Raw genomic sequence first — 21,895 nt, 5'->3', positions numbered from 1 at the left:
ATGACTATTAATAAATAGATGTGGTGCTGAAAATACTGTTGCCATGGAATATTACAAGCACGTTTTTAGAAATCATTAGGGTGATTCCAAAGAATAATATTGACAGTAAAAGGATTATTTTTCCGGGTATGAAAGGTTATTATTTCACTCTTTATATACAATAGAGAGATCCGCTTCAGCAGATGACGATGATAATACGTATCTTATCTAGTCTCGTTTGGCGCGTGAATTGGCGAGGAATCAAAACGTCATCCTCAAGCAACGATTGCTCCGTGTTTTGTCAAGCTCTATATTAGTTCTATCGTTCATAATAGCTTATAAGAGCGTGCACGTATTTCAAACTCCACTCCTTATTCGGTTTTTAAAGTCTTGGCGGAGGAGACAGCTTGAGGCGAAATGGAGGTTTTTTGGACGGTGGCTTATGCGTCTTTTGCGTTAATTCTGCTGCAGTACCTTTACAGGTAATTTGTGATTCATACTCGTGCGGACTTGAACAATTACAGTGAAATCCCGATATAAGGATAGTTTGCGGACCAAGAAAAAACATCGTTGTAGAAGCATTATCGTTATACCAAGAGGAAACATTATCACCACGTTCCATAAAGTTTATGCTGTTGTTGGCATCTTTTCTAAATCAGTTTTGTTAGAAAAATGCGCTTTTGAATATTTCATTCGCCACAAAAATTATTATTCATTTAGTTGATAAAAAAAATTATATGTGTAATCTTCCTTATAGAGGTTTATCGCATTACACTGTGGTGTATCACTCAAAAAAATAGCGATACCGAAAACTTCATCGACACTTTCGGTGACCGGGTGGAACGGAATAGCGATATTCTAAGAGCGAGACGACTTCGGCAGAAACAAAATATGTGACGAGTTTTAAAATATATTAAAGGATGTTTCGAACGGATATGTTGAAAAATATCGTTATAGTGGTTCCAAATCTTTTCAAAAATATCGTTGTAGAGGGGTTTATCATAGTGAATATTAGACTGTAGGTGATTCAAAACAAGATTTGGAAAAAATATCGTTGCAGATGGATTTATCGTTGTAGCGACGTTTCACTGTAGCTCGAAAATAAGAAATACGTTCAGAGATTGGCATATTATTTCAGAGCTATCTAAGGAGCATCATACGCCCTCCCCGGGGCTGAGTGATTTTTCTGAAGTCCTCTCTTTGCTACAAATCTACAAATACCTGCCAGCCAATTTACATATTTTCTAAAATTGTGACCAGATCTTATTGTCACGAGGCCCATAATTATTATATTGAGAGCTTCGAGCCATGCCTGGGTGGGTCCATGCGTTATGACGGCACTGTATTGTTTCTGACCAGAGGACTAATTCGTGAAATCGAGCGTCGACTGAAAATTACATATTAATTCTTCCTTAAATTTTAGAGATTCATTTAGCATGTCTATAATGTATTTTAACTTTGATATTTCTGTGCTGTATGAAAGAATATTTAATTTGAATTGATTTGTGTTTGTAAATGAATTTTTTCAAATTTAAACTTAATGAATTTCAATCAAAAGAAAAACAGTGAAAATTGCCAAGTTTTTTTTAAAATTAATTAAACACCAAGTGTGTCTAAAGCTTCAGGAATAAAGTGGGGAATCTAACAAAGTAGTTATGTATTAATTACTTATATAAGTTACAATTAATCATGATGATAATAACAATAGATGCTATCTTTATTTTCATTCATTAGGTATCTAATGAGACCTTTTGAATACTGGAAGAAACGTGGAGTGGTATCAGTACCCGGGATTCCCTTCATCGGGTCGTTATATGAAAATTTCACGCAGGTGAGATACAAATGTCGATCAAGTGACAAATTAATTGAAATTCAATCGACGGCACAGTTAAAAAAAGGCAAAAACTCAGAAAATTGCATTTTTGAGATGCTTCTACGCATTTCAAAAGAGCAACAACTTTGCTCTCTTATACGTTCTCTACTTTAATCAAATTTCAGATTTAATTAAAGTAGAGAATCTTTGCTACAAATCTACATAATGCAGATTATATGCAGATCTACTACTAATGCAGATTATTTAAAAATATCGAATTTTAAGTTGTTGCCTTTTTGAACTGAGCCGTCGAAATTAAACAAAATTGTGTAAGTACAATAAATGAATCAAAATTATTTTCAGGATCTTCATGAAGTTTTTCAAAAGAGATACCAAAAATATGGAAGAATTTACGGGTATGTGAATTTACCATTTATTCAATTTTTTCAAATGTTTATAATTGTATTATGGTCTTAAATATCGTATTGAAATTTTAAATAAACGGGTTATCGTGAAGTATATGAAGTGCGTGTTGCTGCGAAAGAACGAAGTGCAACCAAGGTTTTATTCTTTGGCCGGCCAATTCACGAAGTTACCGGGTATCCCTGGCCAAAGTTCGATGGGCTGATGTAAGAATCAGATAAATTTGTTTTCATTGCCAATGTGTGATACATGGCTGTATATAATAACTGTATTGGATTAGCTCCATGTGACGAGAGAAATTTGAGAGAAAAAAATGATAAAAATGAAAGATAATTTAGATTTTTTCCCGTCGAATTTCGGGGAAAAAATTATTACTGCATCGATGGGCAGTTATAGCTAACGTAGACATTTTTACCACGAAAAAATACACCGACTTGGCGATGAACCCGATTCATGATATTCGTCATCGGAATTTGGCCAGGAATCTCCGGCTACTTTGCAAACTAACTGGCCAAAGTCCGAAATTCGGATATTAGCCGGGTCAATTTACAACGAAAGTAGCCAATTCGCAAACTATCCAATTTCGGGCAGCATTGGCAGTAACATTTACACAGTAGAACCTCTCTAAATCCGGACAACCATAACACGAACACTCTCGCCAACAATTTTTTTTACCAACGGGGAACTTTAACGTTCTTCACCGAAAATTTTTTGTGTGTTTCGGCTTTTTCTATTACATTTATCATTTTCTATTTTTTTTGTACCACATTTTCCCCATTGTGTTGTTGATGCTCTCTGCGATTTTCAGGAAAATTGAAACAATGATTGAACCTGCTTGTTTCAATGAATGTAATTTTGTAATTTAGTCAGAAAGTCAGAACTTTTCTTTCTTCGTTTCATTTCTACACGGGTTGCAGCAACACCCCCAAAGAATAAAGCCTCTACACCAAATTTTTCTCCAAGAATCGTCATCTTTTAATAATTAGTCTTTCATTAATTATTTTCAATTGCAAATAAGCTATTCTTAATATTTTTCGTGATTACAGTTGCATTTCGAGAAAACGCGAGAAAAGAAAAAAGCAGGATGTTACGGTAAACGTGATAAAATCGGTTACCATGGGCACAATAGCCGTTTGTTATGCATAATCACTAATCGTCTTGATAAGTTGTGTATAGCTTTTAACGGCGTTAATGCATAATACCCGCAAGTGTGGTTGGTAAATTTGATAAATACTGAAAAATTACATTATTAATGACATTCACAATGTTATTTTTGCAAGTGATTATACATAATACCCAAGCGTACTTGGTAAATTGATAAATTCTTCATTTATCAATTTTGCTTGTGGTGATTTTATTTATCGTTTTTGCTTGTGGTTAAGTATAATGCTTTAGTAGAATTGGTGAATTTGATAAATATGGAAAAAATTCCAGTATGAGTATATTAGCGTAGTCCAACCCTCCCGGGTTGGCTTACATCCCACCAGGGACGGAGCCTGGACTACGACTGGCCTTTAAGTATGAGTATATTGTAGAACCCGATTGTATAGAATTTGGAATTTGCTTATTGGTGTCTGACGCATACGCACAAAATACCTTCGTTAAATTAAAGTATTTGTTTGATGAAAATTCGTTTTATTCAGGTACAATCGTAGAATTTGTAAAATAGCAGTTGATTATATCAGGGTGTGATAGTAAAATTTGTTAAATGAAAGTTCATTGTATCGAGGTAAGATCAAAAAATTTGTTGCATAAACGAGGGTGAGAAGAGTTGTCTGTTAGGTCATGCTGTTTCGCCAACTTTTCTTCGTTTTTTAATTCAAATATCTCACAGCGAATATTGCACTTATTTATTTTATTTTATTTATTTCAAATAATTACAAAAAATAAAACATCATTCATATAACTTAGAAACATGGATTTTCTTTTTTGGTTGGTCTCAGGAGAGACATGGCGACAACGTTCTACTTGGGGTTTTGAGCACAGGTTGTCAATAACTGTACAATTGCCTGCAATATGAATGGTTTTCTGAGGTCAACACGTTATTTGGATATTTTTATAATTAGAAGTTTGCCTCTAGAATCAATGGTTTGCCAGTGATTTGCAGTGCATCCTGTTTGCCATGCACTCCGAATATTGCTTTATTTATTTTGCTTCAAAGCTGACCGAGAATTAAAATGCTCGAAGGGACATATTACTGCTTTAAATATGAAAACTTCATCCATAAAACTGAAAATCCCCTAATCCGGAATCAAGTAGGTCTCGTGCGGTCCGGATTAGAGAGGTTCTATTGTATTACATATATTTATATCCTATCGGTGAAATATTTTATTTCTATTCAATTGTCTCAGTTTCTACGAGAGCAATCGTCCAGTGATATCTGTTGGTGATCCTGAATTGCTTAAGGATATACTCGTCAAGGATTTTCAATTCATGTCGAACCGAAGAGTAAGACCAATTTTTTCTATTAATACAATAAAAAATATATGCATTTTCAATAGAAAAAGGGTATATATTTAACCTCCGAGGATGTCACTCTCTGCTATCCATACGAAGGTTTTGTTGAGCCTCGATAGGAGGCTCAAAAGTAGAGAGCAATGTAGGCATGTGTAGTGCTTTCAATGACTTTTTCGCGTCGGTTTTTAATGGAGATAATGATATTCGATATACGGGTGTTGCATGGGGTAATAAAACGCTCAACGATATTCAAGTGGAAGACGTGGAGGTCCTAAATCTTCTAAGAAATGTATGTGCAAGCAAAGCACCAGGACCAGATGATATCTATCCCAGGGTTCTCAGGGAAGGTGCTAATGAATTGTTGGGGCCAGTCGCACAGATATACAGGAGTAGTGTTGCTGAGGGTATCGTCCCGAGAGATTGGAAACTGGCTAACGTTGTTCCGACATTTAAGAAGGGTAGTAGAGAAGTGGTGTCTAATTATCGTCCAGTGAGTTTGACGAGCTCCCTCTCGAAAATTTTGGAAATTATCATCAAAAGGCAGTTTGTGAAGTGGATAGACGAGAATAATGTATTGTCGGATAATCAGCATGGGTTCAGGAAGGGAAAGTCATGTGTAACTAACCTCCTTTGCTTCTATGATTACGTGACTAAGGCTTTGGGTAAGAGCAAAAATGTCGACGTTGTTTACCTTGATTTCCAGAAGGCATTCGATCGGGTCCAACATGGCAAACTCTTGAAGCGTTTACACGAGATTGGAATAGGGGGCAACTTGCTGAATTGGATAGAATCGTGGTTAAGAGATAGGTCGCAACGAGTTATGGTGAACGGGGAATTCTCTGGTTGGACAGACGTCACAAGTGGAGTTCCTCAGGGAAGTGTCCTTGGCCCCATACTTTTTTCACTTTTTATCGACAAACTCGATCAGGGTATCGATGGAATTACTAGCAAATTCGCAGATGATGTGAAGCTAATGGGGGTAATCGGAAATGAAAGCGATAGGGAGTTGCTCCAGACCAACTTAAACAAGATTGCAGCATGGGCAAATGAATGGAGCATGACGTTTAGCGTAGATAAGTGCATGGTCGCTCATTTTGGTTCGAACAATCCACGGTTCTCTTACGAGTTGAATGGTGTCACTATCCCGGATGCAACTAGAGTCACCGATTTGGGAATTCTCATTGACGAACGACTTAAGTTTTCTAAACATTGTTCAGCGGTTGTCAAAAAAGCGAATAGAATGCTTGGTCTCATTTTCAAAAAGGTCTCTTCGCGTTCTCCTAAAGTCATTCTTCCGTTTTTTCGAGGCTTAGTTCGTCCTGGACTGGAGTATGCTGTAAGGTTTTGGAGACCATACCTACAGAAGGACATAGACTTGGTTGAAGGGGTGCAGAGAAGAGCTACGCGTGTCCTTATTGGCACTCAGGGCTTGCGTTATGAAGAGAGACTTCATTTTTTGAATATGTTTACATTGGATGAACGCAGGTGTCGAGGAGATATGATCGAAGTGTTCAAAATTTTCAATGGGATGGATAGGATGGACCATGAACTTTTAGTACACCGCCAATCGACTGCTTTTACAAGGGGACACCAGTATCGATTGGTGAGGGACAATGCAAGGTTATGGTGTCGCAGGGAATTTTTCTCCAATAGGGTTGTTAATAAATGGAATAGCTTACCCCTGGAGGTAGTAAATTGTAACACAATTGACACGTTTAAAAAGAAATACGATAAACATGTTGGGGTAAATCGAGAAGCTATCCATTCTTAGAATAAGACAACCATAAGTATTCTTTATGGGCATTGTATAATATTTTATCATGTGTATATATTGTTTGTAATTTGTGTTAATTGCATTTTTAATTGGGTTGCTGTATTTTTGAAACATATGACCAACCATATTTTTATGGGCATCTTTTTATCAGCCACCTCGTTGGGCATTTTGCCTGTTGTGGCGTTGTATTTGTATTTGTATTTGTATAACAGCTGGCTGATGCGAAGATATATTTTGGAAAGAGAAAAAATTCAACTGCCTTTGCGGGGAATCAAACCCACGTCCTTTCACCTTCCGGATTTATCTTCGCATCAGCCAGCTGTTGAAAATCTTTGTATGGATAGCGGAGAGGGACATGATCCTCGGATAAGTCGCCATCTTTTGACATTGTCGGCAATTGTGAGTTTTGGCCTGAGTTAGGTCCGACCGTCCATGTACAGTCCCGTTTAGTGCACACGAGGTCCAAGGAAAGATTGAGATATTCGTTGCCTCTGTAGTCTAGGGCGTTCACTCGGCAAGTGAAAGGACGTAGGTTCGCTTCCCCGCAAAGGCGGTTGAATTTCCTCTTTCCAAAATATATCTTCGCATTAGTCAGCTGTTAAAAACCTTAGTATATTTAACCTTGCGATAATCGCTAAAAAACCACATCGTATTTAACGTGGTTTCTTTCTGCAATGATCTTTGAGAAATCAGTTTATCAGTTTATATCCGTCAAAATATTCGCTCTAAAGTAATTATTTCAGCTTTTTTTTAATTTTAAAATAAAAAAAAAATTGGATTATTTTGTCAAGAATGGTTTTATTTATTAAATATAAATGAGAGTTACTACCATTTGTATATTTTTTTTAAATTTTATAATTTTAAGGATTTCACATCTGGCGACCCGATGTTGGATAAAATGGTGTCGAATATGAAAGGCGAGGAATGGAAAAGGGTCAGGACAATTATGACACCAGCTTTCTCCTCTGGAAAGATCAAGAAGGTGTGGTTATCGATGATAAGATTATAAGTAATATCAACGACGAGGTGATAAAATGAGATGAATAACGTAACTGGCTCATACAATAGTAATTCTTTTGAGATATTGGCCGTAAAATGAAGACTTGACAGTTTATATGTACACTGAAGAGCCAAAAAAACGGGTAACCTGCCTAATATCGTGTAAGGCCCCTGCGAGCCCACAGAAGTGCCGCAACACGACGTGGCATGGACTCGACTAATGTCTGAAGTAGTGCTGGAGGTAATTGACACCATGAATCCTGCAGGGCTGTCCATAAATCCGTAGGAGTAAGAGGGGGGTGGAGATCTCTTCTGAACATCACGTTGCAAGGCATCCCAGATATGTTCAATAATGTTCTTGTCTGGGGATTTTGATGGCCAGCGGAAGTGTCTAAAGTCAGAAGAGTGTTCCTGGAGCCACTTTGTAGCAATTCTAGACGTGTGGGGTGTCGCATTATCCTGCTGAAATTGTCTAAGTCCGTCGGAATGCACAATGACATGAATGGTTGCAGGTGATCAGACAGGATGCTTACGTACCTGTCAGAGTTTTATCTAGACGTATCAGGGGTCCCATATCACGCCAACTGCACACGCCCCATACCATCACAGAGCCTCCACCAGCTTGAACAGTCCCCTGTTGACATGTAGGGTTCATGGATTCATGAGGTTGTCTCCATACCCGTACACGTTCATCAGCTCGAAGCAACTGGAACCGAGACTCGTCAGACCAGGCAACATGTTTCCAGTCCTCAACAGTCCAATGTCGGTGTTGTCGGGCCCAGGCGAGGCGTAAAGCTTTGTGTCGTACAGTCATCAAGGGTACACGAGTGGGCCTTCGGCTCCGAAAGCCCATATCGATGATGTTTCGTTGAATGGTTCGCACGCTGACACTTGTTGATGGCCCAGCATTGAAATCTGCAGCAATTTCCGGAAGGGTTGCACGTCTGTCACGTTTAATGATTCTCGTCAGTCGTCGTTGGTCCCGTTCTTGCATGATCTTTTTCCGGCCGCAGCGATGTCGTAGATTTAATTTTTTACCGGATTCCCGATATTCACGGTACACTCGTGAAATGATCGTACGTGAAAATCCAAATTTCATCGCTACCTCGGAGATGTTATGTCCCATCTCTCGTGCGCCGACTATAACACCACGTTCAAACTCACTTAAATCTCGATAACCTGCCATATTGTAGCAGCAGTAACCGATCTAACAACTTTGCCAGACACTTGTTGTGTTATATAGGCGTTGCCGACCGCAGCGCCGTACACTGATTGGTTCCATATCTCTTTATTTGCATACGCATGCCTGTACCAGTTTTTTTGGCTCTTCAGTTTATAAGGTACGCTGAAGTAAGTGGAAATTAGGGCAAGTAAAACTCATTATGATTTTCAAAATTGATTAAACTTCTGGGGAATGGGGTCTCTCTCTCTCCCTCTTCTCTTTTTCGAAATTTTTTTTCTATTGTGCTAACTTAATTTTTCACTAAAAATGCGCTCGGTGCACTAGTTGCTCATACAGGCTGTTCCAAATTGTTTGCATAGCAGATATTGCTGCAACCTTTGACTGCAGTTTACTTCCAATTAAAAAAAAGAATGTTTTCAGATGACGCGCAGTGTTACAAAGTTGGTTTGAGGAGTCGTACGTATAAACAAAATAAAGAAATTAACTTTTTATATAATTTCCGTGTGCTCAAAACCCCAGTTAGAAAGATGTTGTCCTGTCCTTTCTGAGGACAACGAAAGAAGTTCTACGTTTTAAATGCAGTATTCACCGAAACATTTGCATTCCAAAAAGGGGAAAACGTGGGAATGAACAGCATAATGAGTTTGTTCTTTAGTTCATGCTGTTCTTTCCATCTTTGCTCCAATTTTTGAATTCCAATATTTCAGCGAATATTGCGGTTAGTAACGTGGATTTTTTTCTTTTTTATTGGTAGCTTCAGAAGCGACCGGATAACAATTTTCTTATAGGATTTTGTGAATGCACAGAGACTATAAAAAGTCAATTTCTTCATTTTTGCATGTGTGTGTACGATCTCTCGAACAATTCCTAAGATTTTAAGTAACTGCACGTCATTTGATAACTTTTTTGTAGTTGAAGGTATGTTTTGAAAGTTAACGGTTTCAGAGATATCTTTTGGGACAAACTGTATAAGGTTACAAGGGGCTTTTAAATGTAGAAGTTGGGTTTATGATCATGTTGTTACCTGTTGGGCATTTACATTTTACCTGTTCCTGAAAGTTCGAATTAATCTGATACCAATATTTCGGTATCACAAAAGTTCTTCCTTTCTTAATATTCAAACTGTGACTTTAATATAACTATGTTATTTCTTCAGGGAAAGTAAGAATATAGAGGGTTACACATTTCCCCGCGGTTTTACTAAGCTGGGGCAAGTGGAATCAAACGAATTTAAGCCCTACCTATTTGCATTGACTTTATCAACTATGGTATGAAACTGAAGAAAAGGATAAAGCTCCTGAGTAGGCACAACTCGATCGGTAATGAATTGCCCATGACGATAGATCGGAGTTTTGCTCGGTTTGAAAGAAAAAAAAGCACTTGCTGCTTTTTTAGACGTGAAAGATGAGAGTGTGAAGAAATAGGGGAACAACGAAACTTTATACAGGGTATCCTGTAAGTGCTAATGCGGCCGTTATTTCATCAACCATCGATCGAAGAGGTATGTGAAAATACATTGTGTAAGAAAAAAAAATATAAATGTTTATACGGTCCCCTTGTCCTCTAACTCCCAATGAGAAAATTGTTGCCGTCTCGCCTTCGGCCAACAAAAAAAAAATACAAATTTTTAAGTGCAATATTCGCTTGATATTCGAATTCAAAAATCGGAGGAAGGTTGGGAAAGAACAGCATGAACGAGGGAAGGGAGCATTTTTGTTTGTTAGTTTTTTCTGTTATTTCATAACTTTTCCACAATTTTCGAAATTCAAATATCTTAGCGAATATTGCACTTAGAAACATGGAATTTTTTCTGTTGACCTCAGGAGATACAGAGCAAAAACTTTCTAATTGGAAGTTAGAGAACAAGGGGAACGTAGATTTTTTTATTTTGTGGCACACTGTATTTTCACTCTCGAAACTAGTACAGGGTAATTTTCGAATGCCTTTTGAGCATTTCTTAAACTGGAATCAAACTTCTGCGATGGTCGGCTGATGAGATAAAGGCCACTAGATGCCCTGTAGATATTGTGTTAAAAACCATACCAGAAGCAAAGATGACGAATGGGTTCTTGTCAACCCCACTAATAAAAAGTCAGTAAAGATGTGTGTTAGGCAACTAACCGAATTAAGACACGTCAGGAAACAAAATTTGGAAAACGGTATTACATCTATTTTTCAATGGCCCAACGTTGAAAGTTAAAGAATCATTAGAAGTGATTCCGCCCTTTCCTTCACCTCGTTTGAAAGTCTTGGGAGAGAATTCACATTTCCCTCCTCCTTTTCTTCATATCATCTCGATAAATATTTACGGAGGGGAGAGTGTTATTAAACGTTTGGGCTTTTTATGGGTTAAAATGAATTTTTTTTTTCGTTTGTTTAAACTCCTTTAATTTATGAATTATTTATTATAATCATTTTGTGAATGATTTTAAAACACAATTAGCTATAGGATCCACTTGCCCCACTCATCGCGGCCATTAGAAACCTTCGCAAGCTGGAAATAAAATCAATCTTGAAAATGATATACTGCAGAAATCAGTTTAAAACAATAGCTCTGAAAAAAGTATTTATAGAGGTTTAGCAAACCTACTGCCATATTTTCAAAAATGTCTCGTTGACTTCTCCAACGTAGTTGCTGGGTTGAATTGGTGCTATGGTGCTAGTGAAGTTCCACGGTTCCACTTACCTCAGTGTACCTCAATAATTGTCGTAGGTATATTATTCGTAGATGATTATCAATTTTAAAAGTAAAATGCTAAGCACGGATGATAGTCAATTCGATATTGGATGAAAAGTGTTTAAAGAAGAAATTCTATAAAATTGTTATTGTACATATATATATATTATTTATAATATATATATTTTTTCATTAACAAGATGTCATCAATCTTGCTGGAAGCAGCGTCGATTACAATGAAGAACTTCGAAGCACACGCTGCAAATGGGAAGCCAGCGGATTGCAAGAGGTATGTTATAATTAAACATTTATTTTATAGTTTGATTGACTTTGAGTTGACTTTTGTTTTTCAAAGAAAATAAGACAAATAAAAAAGATGGACATCAATTAGTGTGTTTTCACTCCTTGGATAGAATTTTTGGTGCTTTTACGATGGACGTAATCGCTAGATCAGCGTTTGGTACGATTGTCGATTCCCACAACGACCCAGACAACGATTTCGTGCAAAATGCGAGGTCGGCTTTCACGAGAGGAGTATCATTCAACCTCATATTATTCCGTGAGTGACCAATTTACAATCACAGTATTAAGAAATTGAAGCTTAAATTATTGCGATTTTTTTTAAATTTATTTTTGCTTAAAATATTTATCTAATTGATTTTCTGTCCATCTCTGTGTGTGTGTGTTGTGTTGTACAATTTTGGACAGATGCATATAAATGTATATATATTCGCACGAAATTTGGAGAATACCAAACTGAACTCGAACATACGCATACTTCAAACGTTTTTCAGAGCTGGCAAAATGCCCGATATGTCTAAAAACTATCCGGCAAAATAGTTCTCGGGCCTCAACAACGACTTCCGGAATGTTTACTGTGATTAGCGTGGTTCCCAAGCAATGCGTTGCAAATATGGCTATCCCATGGTTATCCCAAATATGGTTGCCGCCTGGCAGTCGAGTGGTTAGGGAACTAGCTTCTCACTGTGCAGGTCTGGGTTCGGGCATGGATGTCTACTAACCTAACACTGACAAATTTCCTGGACGGATCATGCTGATCCCTTGGGAATACGTGAAGATCACGTTATTTAAAAAAAAAAAAATATGGTTATCCCCTTTATCACTTCTCTTATGCTCCCAGTATATGGTGAAAACCTGTTCACTATGCAGTTCAGAATTCGCACAATTTTACATTCGAAACGCACTATAAAATGCAATATTAAAGAAATTCTCCTTTTCTATTTTCAGTTCTCAGTCCAAAACTGTTCAAAGCTATTGGTGCAAGAATTTTCCCGAAGAAAAGCTCAGATTTCTTCATAGGTGTCACAATGGGAATTATTAAACAGAGAAAAGAAACTGGACAAGTAAATTACATCTTTCTTACGATTAGCAGCTTTTTCATACCACCAACGGCCATTTTTTTTTTCCCGAAAAAAAAAAGGTGCGGTGATAAGAATTTTTCCTAAGCTTCCATGCTTGAATTACAGATAAAAAGCTACTGTTTGCATAGTGTATCATTGTCAAGCAATAAGTTTTCAAATATCTCAAAGCCATACTATGGAAGACATGCAAACAAAATTTTTATCCACGACGTTTAGTGGTTATATAAAAATATTGAAATTAGTATAACTACTGAATTTATTTCTTCAATAGCGACACAACGATTTCCTTCAACTCTTGATTGACGCTGCGGATGAAGCCGAAAATCTGAAGGATTCGTCCCTCTCCAATGAAGACATCTTAGAAGACGACAGTGAAAAGTCAATTAATGATCTTGGTCATGATCGAGAAAACAAAGAAGTGTTTAAAGTCACGAAGAAATACAAAGGTGGGTTAATGTTATCTAATCTATCTATTGCGAATATACAGGGTGTCCTATAAGTGGTAATTCGGCTTTTATCTCAACAACGTCCGTCGTAGAGGTATGGTTCCAATTTAAAAAAAAATGCTCAAAATGCATTCAAAAATTACCCCGTACTAGTATTGAGAGTGAAAATATTCCACGTTTCCAAGTGAAATATTCGCTAAGATATTTGAATTTAAAAATTGAAAGCAGTTATGAAAAAGAACAGATTACTCCTTTCTCTCATTTATGTTGTCCTTTCCCAACTTTTCTCCGACATTTGAATTCAAATACCTCAACCAATATTGCACTTAGGAACTTGAATTTTTTTTGTTGGCAGGAGAGACAGGATAAAGACTTTTTAATCATAAGTTAAAGGACAGGGGACCGTATAAAAATTCAGATTTCTTATTTTGTGACACTGCGTTTTCACTCCCAAAACTGGTACCGAGTAATTTTCGAACGCCTGTTAGCATTTTTTAAACCGGAATCATGCTTCTATGACAGACGGACGATGAGATAAAGGCCGCATTAGCACTTATAGGATACCTTGTATAAAACACAGTACAGGCTGTCCCAAATTGCTTGCACACAGATATCTTGCAACTGGTGATTTTAGAAACATACTTTCCACATTACTTACAGTTACTCAAAATCTCAAAATTTGTCTGACGGGGTCATAAGGTGAAGAAAAAACGAAACTACTTTTACTTACTTTTTCGGTCTTGATGATGATGATTAAATTAAAAAAATAGAGAAATTTTTTTAAAATTGAATTTTTACGCAGACTTTGTGCACTAAAACTCACAATTAGTGAAAGGTAAATGCGACTCCGAGAAGTCATTTACAAACAATTATATACTTTTAGATGTGTGAAATAATCACGTAACACCTGAGTCCGAAATTTTTTTACAAATGAATTTCCAAAGTAGGATCTACATTTCAATAATTGGAACTGTTAGTATTAATTTCTGTTAACTTAACAGTATAAATACTGTTAGTCAATTTCTTTATTTTTTGTAAACTAATTTGGAGATTTCAAAACTTTTTGTAATTGAAAGCACGTTTCTAAAATCAAGTCAATAGTTGCAGAGATATTTCCTCTACAAACAATTTGTGACAGCATGTATAAAATGTATATATTTAACAGATGATGGTGAGCAGTCTTTTACCGAATTCAATCGGGATTGACTTTCGCCTGGGTCAATCGATCAAATTGTGATAGAATTCACGATCCCCCGTGGTAAGCTATTCCATTTATTAACAACCCTATAAAAGGAAGAGAACTCCCTGCGAACACCACAACCCGGAATTGTCTCTTAGTAAATCATACCCATTCCCTCCTTGTCGAAGCAGTTGATTGACGGTATCCATCCTATCCATACCGTTGCAAATTTTAAACACCTCGATCATATCCCCCTACCCCGACACCTGCGTTCTTCTTACCTAAGCATATTCAAGAAATCAAGTCTTTTTTCATAGCTCAAGCTCTTCTATGCACCCACACAACCAAATCTATGTCCCTCTTTAGATATGGTCTCCAAAACCTTATGGCATACTCCAGTCCAGAACGAACTAAGCCTCGGAAAAATGAAAGATTGACTATGAGAGCGCGAAAAGACGTTTTAAGAACGAAACCGATCATTCAGTTCGATCATACTGTTCATTCAAGAGACTACCACTGAACAGTGGTCAGAAAACCTAAGCCGACCGTCAGTAAGAATTCTCAAACTGGTGATCCTAGGGTATCCGGGATAGTAATACGTACACTGAACTCGAGTGAGAGTGTGTTGTTCAAACTAAAAACGATCGACCATGCAGTTATCAACACTAAAGGTCATATCCCATTCATTAGCTCATTATAAAAATTGAAAAGCGTATGGGCCCAAGGACACTTCCTTGAGGGACTCCACTCTTCACACCTGTCCAATCAGAAAATTCCCCGTTCACATACCCATTGTGACCTATCTCTCAACCACGATTCTATACAATTCAAGAAGGTGCCCTGAATTCCAATCCCATGTAAACACGTCAAGAGATTACTATGTTCGACCATATCGAATGTCTTCTGAAAATCAAGATAAACAACATGGAAAATTTGCTTTTTCGCAAAGCCTTAGTACAGAATAACAGAATATAAAAGCATATACACTAGACCTCCCGCCCCGACGTCTATAATACTAAGCTCCCTCCCTTCCGTATCTCCATCCATGCTTAATAAAATAATGTATGTCGTCTTTCTCAAGTTTTGTTACATACAGCGGTAATCAAATATATCTGTATTTCGTTTTTCTGCATCATATATATATTCTACGGAATTTTTATTTTTTATTTTTGTATATATGTATATCATCAATATTGCCTCGTATTATATTATCCTTGTTATTATTTTTTTAAATTGAGGATTGAACTTTGTTGCGGCGTTTCAACATGTATTTCTATCTAAATATGTGAAATATATAAATATGCAATGAAGTTTCCGACATGATCCTGCTCCCCATGAGAGCAGGGGCCAAAACTGTCGAATTTTGCTTTTAGAGCTAGGATCATGTATGGTATTAAAGGAAAACAAAAGTAAGAAAAGCGAATTATGTATGATGCTAATACATGATCATGCATATAGTACTGATGCAGTAAATCATTTTTTTCATGAATTGATGTTTTTATTAATATTTGACAGAGCTCTCTTACAATGAACTGATTGCACAGTGCGTTCTATTCTTTTTGGCGGGATACGACACCACGGCCTCAACGCTTTCTTTTGCTTCTTATCTGTTGGCACTGAATCCCGAATGCCAAGAAAGTTTGATAAAAGAAATCGACGAGACACTCGCTAAAAACAACGTAAGTGAACTTTTTTACCCAAAATCCATTCTAAATGACATATATACAACGTGTCCCATCAAAATCTCCCAAATTCTAAACAGCCACATTCCTCGCTTGAAATACATAAAAAATGCCCAAAGAACTGTACTTGTATGACCCAGTTTTCAAGAAAAATGTGAATGAAAAGTATGACGTCATATCCGGTGCAGGGGGGGGGGACAACTTGTCACGTCATTCCACGGTATGCGCAGTGGATATTTTGAACATCTTTCTATGTTATAAAATTCTATGTTCTAAATACCGATGTTAATGTTCCCAATAAAGTTTTTTTTTTGTTGCACCGGACGTCATATACTTTCCTTTCGCATTTTTCTCGAAAACTATGGGTCGTACAGGTACAGTTTTTTGGGCATTTTTTATGTATTCCCAGCGAGGAATGTGGCTGTGCATAGTTTGGGCGGTCTTGATGGTCACCCTTTATAGACAGCTTTCGATAGATGGTTTCAAATGATGGTATTCCAACGTGATAATTCATATATTGTTGGTTTCAGAATAAACTCACGTATGAAGCAGTACAGAGTATGAAGTACTTGGAGAACGTCATTTGGGAAACACTTCGCATGTTTCCGCCTGCCGTTGGGTATGTATTACCAAAAAAAAACGTATTCAGGAATTTTTTAAAGTAGATTTTCATTACTTTTAGGAAACACAAAACTTGTCGAATATTTATACGGCCATTCTTAATACGTGTTCAAAATCGAAACAATTTGTAACAAATTTCAAAATTCCTATGAAACGAATCAAATGGAATCAAAATTATCACTCACTTTTTTACTTTATTTTGTGGATTTTGTTATCATTTTGTCGTGTGCGCACACAAACACACAGGTATCATTTTATGCCAACCAAGCCTAATCAAATGACAACTAAAGAGTCTAGAAAAGGGGTACTTAACCATATGTGTCACTAAAGCGTAGGCCACGGACGCCTTCGCAAAATAACATTCCTTGAATACTACTTTACCGCACACCAACCCCGGTCATATATCACCATACAGCAATTTCCAACCAGTGGAGCTGGGTGGGAAATGAAGGCTCTATCCATCGGCGGTCGCCTCAGGTAAAGAACTGGCTCTTACGCTCAATGCCCGGATTCGAACCCATGGACGTTAATGGTAACCTTCATAGTGGAAGACGAGCATCTTACCACTGCACCACTCGGCACTCGGGTTTATTCTGCGGATAGCAATGTAAAAAAAAATAACGAGTAATTAATTTCTATCTATTATGTGAAGGAATTCGTGGCCTTCGATTTTGTTCCTCATAGGGTCCGTAGAACACAAAAGGTTAAGAAGGATTAAGTTTCTCATCCATACTCACAAACTCCCCCCCCCCCCCCCCCAAGGAGTCTGTGGACCCATGTTAAGAACCTCATGTCTGGAGCTGATTCGTAGCGGTGCTCAGTGGTCTTTAGGCCTCTCAGACCAGCGTCTATCAACCTATGTTTTGCGGACCAGCTCTGGTTCATGATGATGGCATAGGTGGTCCACAGGCAGATTTGATAATTGGATTCTAACTGAATGGAAAATTATTCCTTTTTTGTAATTGGTATTAATAATATCCATAAAGGTTCAAATAAAAATTGTACCTTCATATTATTAGGTTCATCACCTTGCATCATCAAGAAAAAAATTGCGATCCTAAATAGGGAATATCACTAACTGCAGTCAAAAGATGAAATTTACGACAAGTTGACTAATTATTGGAAAAATGGAAGAAGAATGGGAAATAAAGAGATGCTACAAATCGCAGTAAACAAAAATGTATTATTTTTGGTCATCTATTTATACGGCTAGATGACCACATTTCATTGAGAAAAGGGGGAATTGTGTTCTTAAATACGGTAAAATACGCATCGTCAATTACCATCAAAAACGTTGCCGACAATTCCCTATTATAGCTAGAATCGCTGAAAAATTGAGGGAAAAAACGTTTTCTTGGAACCTGACAAATACACGTATTTAAGATGAATAGTTGTGTATTTATAGCCATAATGATCATAATAAGTTATAACAACTCCGTTTAATAACGATTTTAGTAAACATTAAAAATTTAAGTAAGTATCGTTGTCAAATGTAAGAAAAAAATTATCAACAACTTAAAATACAGAATGTCTCGTAATACCAGACACAAGTGGTAGGTCAAATTTTTCAGACATTTTACTGGTCCTTGGCTTCGGAAAGGTTGAGAAACGCTATCTTGGACGATATCCGAATGCGGTTCCAGTTCCCGGATTCTACTTGTGTGCAAACTACACAGCTTCTATGCTGCTCTGAATTAGATAAGGAAAATGTTTAGCACTTTAGTCAAGTTAACATAGAATTTTGATTGATTACCATTACTTTTGATTTAGTCTTGAAAGGAAAGCAGAGGAAGACTACAAGCTTGGCGAAACCGGAATAACTATCCCGAAGGATATGATCATTGCAATACCTGTTTATGCCATTCATCGTGATCCCGAATTCTACCACGATCCAGAACAGTTCGATCCAAACAGGTGAGTCTATTTTACTACCGTTTGATCTTATCGCGGAATGGCGTCATTAAACGCGAGTGATTTGAACAATAGAATTTAAACATTTTGACGGTTTCATGTTGTTTTCCTCATGTATAACGTAAGACGCTATTGTTTTATGTTTTAATCCAGATTCACACAACAAGAGAAAGATCTAAGGAACCCTTACACTTTCCTTCCATTTGGTGCTGGACCAAGAAATTGCGTGGGGATGAGATTCGCCCTCACTGAAATTAAGTTCTGTCTCGCAACGTTATTCAGCAAATATCGAACGGAGAGGTGCCCGGAAACCAAGGTAAATAAATAACTCAACCATTGTTTTTCAATATTTTCAGACAACGAGCATTCATTTTTGGATTTTCTCAAATGTTTTTGCATTTTTAGTACTCGAAAAATGCATTAAAAACATAAATGTTAGCAAATATTTATTTTTTCAAATATTTCAATTTTTTCGTGAAGAAATAATTCACTTTAAGTTTTCGTAGCCGAAATGATGCAGGGTATATTCATCTTCGCATACATTTTTTTCCAGAATATCATTGCTAAATTTTGTGCAATAAATCACGCTTTTCCTCTGGGAGCACTTTCTCCTGGAAGCCATCTTAAATAACCAATAAAAGTTCAACCTTTTGTCCTGCCCTCTGGTGAGACCCTCCCCCCTTTCACATAAAATTAAGGCATAAAATATTAAATTGTATTCGAATTGGACAATAAATCTTTATGTTATTATTGATCAAAACAATAATTATTTATTTTATCAGGTACCATTGGAATTTTTCAAAGGCCAAGGACTCCTTCAACCACGAAGTATTCAACTTCGCATCAAGAGACGAAAAGATTGTTAACTGAGAGACCTTTTTGAGAGTGGTTCAGAGAGAGTGTATAGAGTATAAATTTGTATGCAATTTGTAAATATGTACTATTCATAAAGACATAAAACTTTTACTAATTTACTTCTGTTTTGAATGAACTGGATGACTCAATTTTTTTTTTGTGACTTTGCCTGTTTACGTGTTACGCCCAGAGCACACACCTTTTTGGTTTCTGTTTTAAGCAGTTACAAAACGGTAAAACCTAGAACAAGCTTTTCCAACGTTGAGGTTCTCGTTGATCCCTTGATAACTATAAGACTGTTTAACGGAAGCCTTGATGGTAATGAAGCTGTTCTACAGAACTCAAACAAATATTCGAATACTTATAAAAAAAAAAAGAAATCGCATCCCTACTGCCGTCTCAACACATTATAGCCCCAGAGCAAAATAAAAGAGTGCTCATAGTCACCACCTCTTAATCAGGTCCGTCAGTACTCAGGACTGACGTTTGGAGTGGGCACAAAAATTTTGGGTTACCTCCCTTCAAAAAGCAATAAAATTAACAGGAATTGGTTAAAAGGTATTTTATTTTCATGTTTTAATTTTTTAAAAGGAAATATTAAACTTTTTTTTCCAATTTTTGGTCATGTTGGGGACGACGACGATGCTCCCTCTTTCGTCTCTGCTCTTAACATACATACTTATTGTGTCAGGAATCATGCTACCAGAACCCATATTCAACTGAGGTGTTCGCAAGGGCCCCATAATGGGGACCCTACTGCAGGATGTGTTGACCATGGTACTCCATGGTCACCACAATCGACCACTGATCGCCACTCATCGAACTCATGGTTGCATTGGGACTCACGAGGTTGGAGAACTGTCATTCTATTGGGAGGCATATTCACGAATCAAGAGCTTTCATTATAACCATCACCAGAATAACAGCTTTCGTACAAGAACTCTCACATATTCTTTAAATGAATGAATGAACGCCAGAACTTTGCCACTGGACTTATCCCGTTGCTGAGATCTCTTCCAGCCCAGCTTCGTGGCAGAGTCTGGAACACTAAATTTGTGTCAAAAAAAGAAAAAAAACATACAAACTTTTACAACATATTTCCCCGGACAATTGGGTACTGTCACGATTGGGTATACATATGCTTTAACTGAAACGATCATTGATGTTAATCTCTCTCTCTCTCATCGAATCTTTTTTTTTTTTTTTTCAAACCGAGCACAACTCAGGTCTATCGCCATAGGCAATTTACTACCTAGTGAGTTGTGCCGGAAGTGTAAGTGCGTGTACCTAACAGTCTGAGTGCGTATCTAGTGTTGTGTATGATTTTTCAGTGCTGCCATCTATATCTCAGAAGTGAAGTGAGTGATGTGTAGTGACTGAATATTTGTACTGTTTGTAGGACTGTTGCTCTCTGTGGCGAGACTTTTTAACGGGGAGATCGGCTCGCATTTGCGCCTCGAAGTTGGGAACCACAGAAAACCAACTTCAGCCGACCACCACTGTGGCGTCTCATCGAATCATGGGGTGTTTATTTCAGTTGTCTGAGAATGTCTCCCGATTACGAAATCAACCAAATATTCTCAATAGTTCAAATGAACACCATGGCCTCAACAAGGGTCCAATGTCCCAACTAGTCCATCAAATATTTTATGCTATAAATTGCTTACGAACCATAGTTGAGAGAATGTAGTACAACTATATCATGTATCCCACCTTTATCTTCTTTCCTAGAAGAAGATGAAGGGTTTTTCTGAATTCGACCACTAAGGGGTCGAAAAGGGGGGGGGGGGTTCCTAGAGAAATCACACCCAGCCAAAACCGCTGAAGCTTGGTTCATGACGTACAGACTAACTTTGAAGGGTTTTTCGAAATTCAACCGCTAAGGGGGTCATAAGGGGGGGGGGGGGAGGGTCGTATGAAGAAATCAGTCGAGCCGAAACTGTTGAAGCCAAAATTCATTCCCGTAAGGGAGGGGGTTCAAAAGTTATATGGAGCAATCATTAATGAGCCGAAATCACTGAAGCCATATAAATATGAAATTTAGTCAATAATATATTTTATAAAGTAGATACCCACTAAGACGACATTTCTGAAAATTCATCCCCAAGGGGATCATGGGGGGCATCGACGAGTAATTTTCAGATTACCAAATCTACGCGAGCGATGCTGCGGGTAACAGCTTGTGGTCCATAAAAATGGTTGGAACATAGTTGAGAACAAAGTACAATTTTCTATTATTTTTCCTATAAATATTTTTATACCCACGTAACAGTAAAAAATGTTTATTAAACATATGTAAGTACTAAATTACCTGTAATACAGAACATTAATAGCTCGCAGAACAGCTTGTTCTAGTAACTTGTAGCTGAATAAGTTTGCAGCTGACAAGAAAACGTGAAAAATATAACTCCCAACTAACAGCTGATTCGCGGGAAAGTATCGAAGAGAAAGCGTTTCCTAACCACATCTCCATATTATACTATCTATGCTCATTGTTTTAGTAATTAAATAGT

At 37.2% G+C, this 21,895-nt stretch overlaps 1 protein-coding gene across 2 annotated transcripts; it reads left to right on the top strand.

Moving 5' to 3' along the window:
* Nucleotides 1-290: 290 nt before the first annotated feature.
* Nucleotides 291-19,501, top strand: LOC149081750 (cytochrome P450 3A6-like). 2 transcript variants are annotated; one of them, XM_089237173.1, is made up of 14 exons: nt 293-461; nt 1,714-1,810; nt 2,156-2,208; nt 4,567-4,663; nt 7,312-7,428; nt 11,506-11,594; nt 11,719-11,864; nt 12,554-12,669; nt 12,959-13,133; nt 15,829-15,992; nt 16,526-16,614; nt 18,387-18,530; nt 18,681-18,843; nt 19,310-19,501. In XM_089237173.1, exons 1-14 carry the CDS (start codon nt 397-399, stop codon nt 19,391-19,393), a joined length of 1,599 nt encoding a protein of 532 aa, XP_089093299.1. In that variant the 5' UTR covers nt 293-396; the 3' UTR covers nt 19,394-19,501. The 2 variants fall into 2 exon arrangements, with proteins under 2 accessions (XP_089093300.1, XP_089093299.1); XM_089237174.1 differs by lacking the exons at nt 18,681-18,843; nt 19,310-19,501 and having other exon boundaries at nt 291-461; nt 18,387-18,534.
* Nucleotides 19,502-21,895: the final 2,394 nt, after the last annotated feature.

This window comes from Pholcus phalangioides, unplaced genomic scaffold (genome assembly GCF_987345545.1).
Source record: "Pholcus phalangioides strain wild (caught in Gottingen) unplaced genomic scaffold, Ppha-v1.0 ptg000009l_1, whole genome shotgun sequence".
Lineage (NCBI taxonomy): Eukaryota > Metazoa > Arthropoda > Arachnida > Araneae > Pholcidae > Pholcus > Pholcus phalangioides.
Note: the sequence above shows the minus strand (reverse complement) of the source record. Positions and strands in the feature narration are given on the sequence as shown.

Coding starts and splice junctions, on each gene's coding strand:
- LOC149081750 (XM_089237173.1), top strand. CDS start 397: ATGGAGGTTTTTTGGACGGTGGCTTATGCGTCTTTTGCGTTAATTCTG. Junction 11,595..11,718: donor AAGCCAGCGGATTGCAAGAG/GTATGTTATAAT, acceptor CTCCTTGGATAG/AATTTTTGGTGCTTTTACGA. Junction 13,134..15,828: donor AGTCACGAAGAAATACAAAG/GTGGGTTAATGT, acceptor AATATTTGACAG/AGCTCTCTTACAATGAACTG.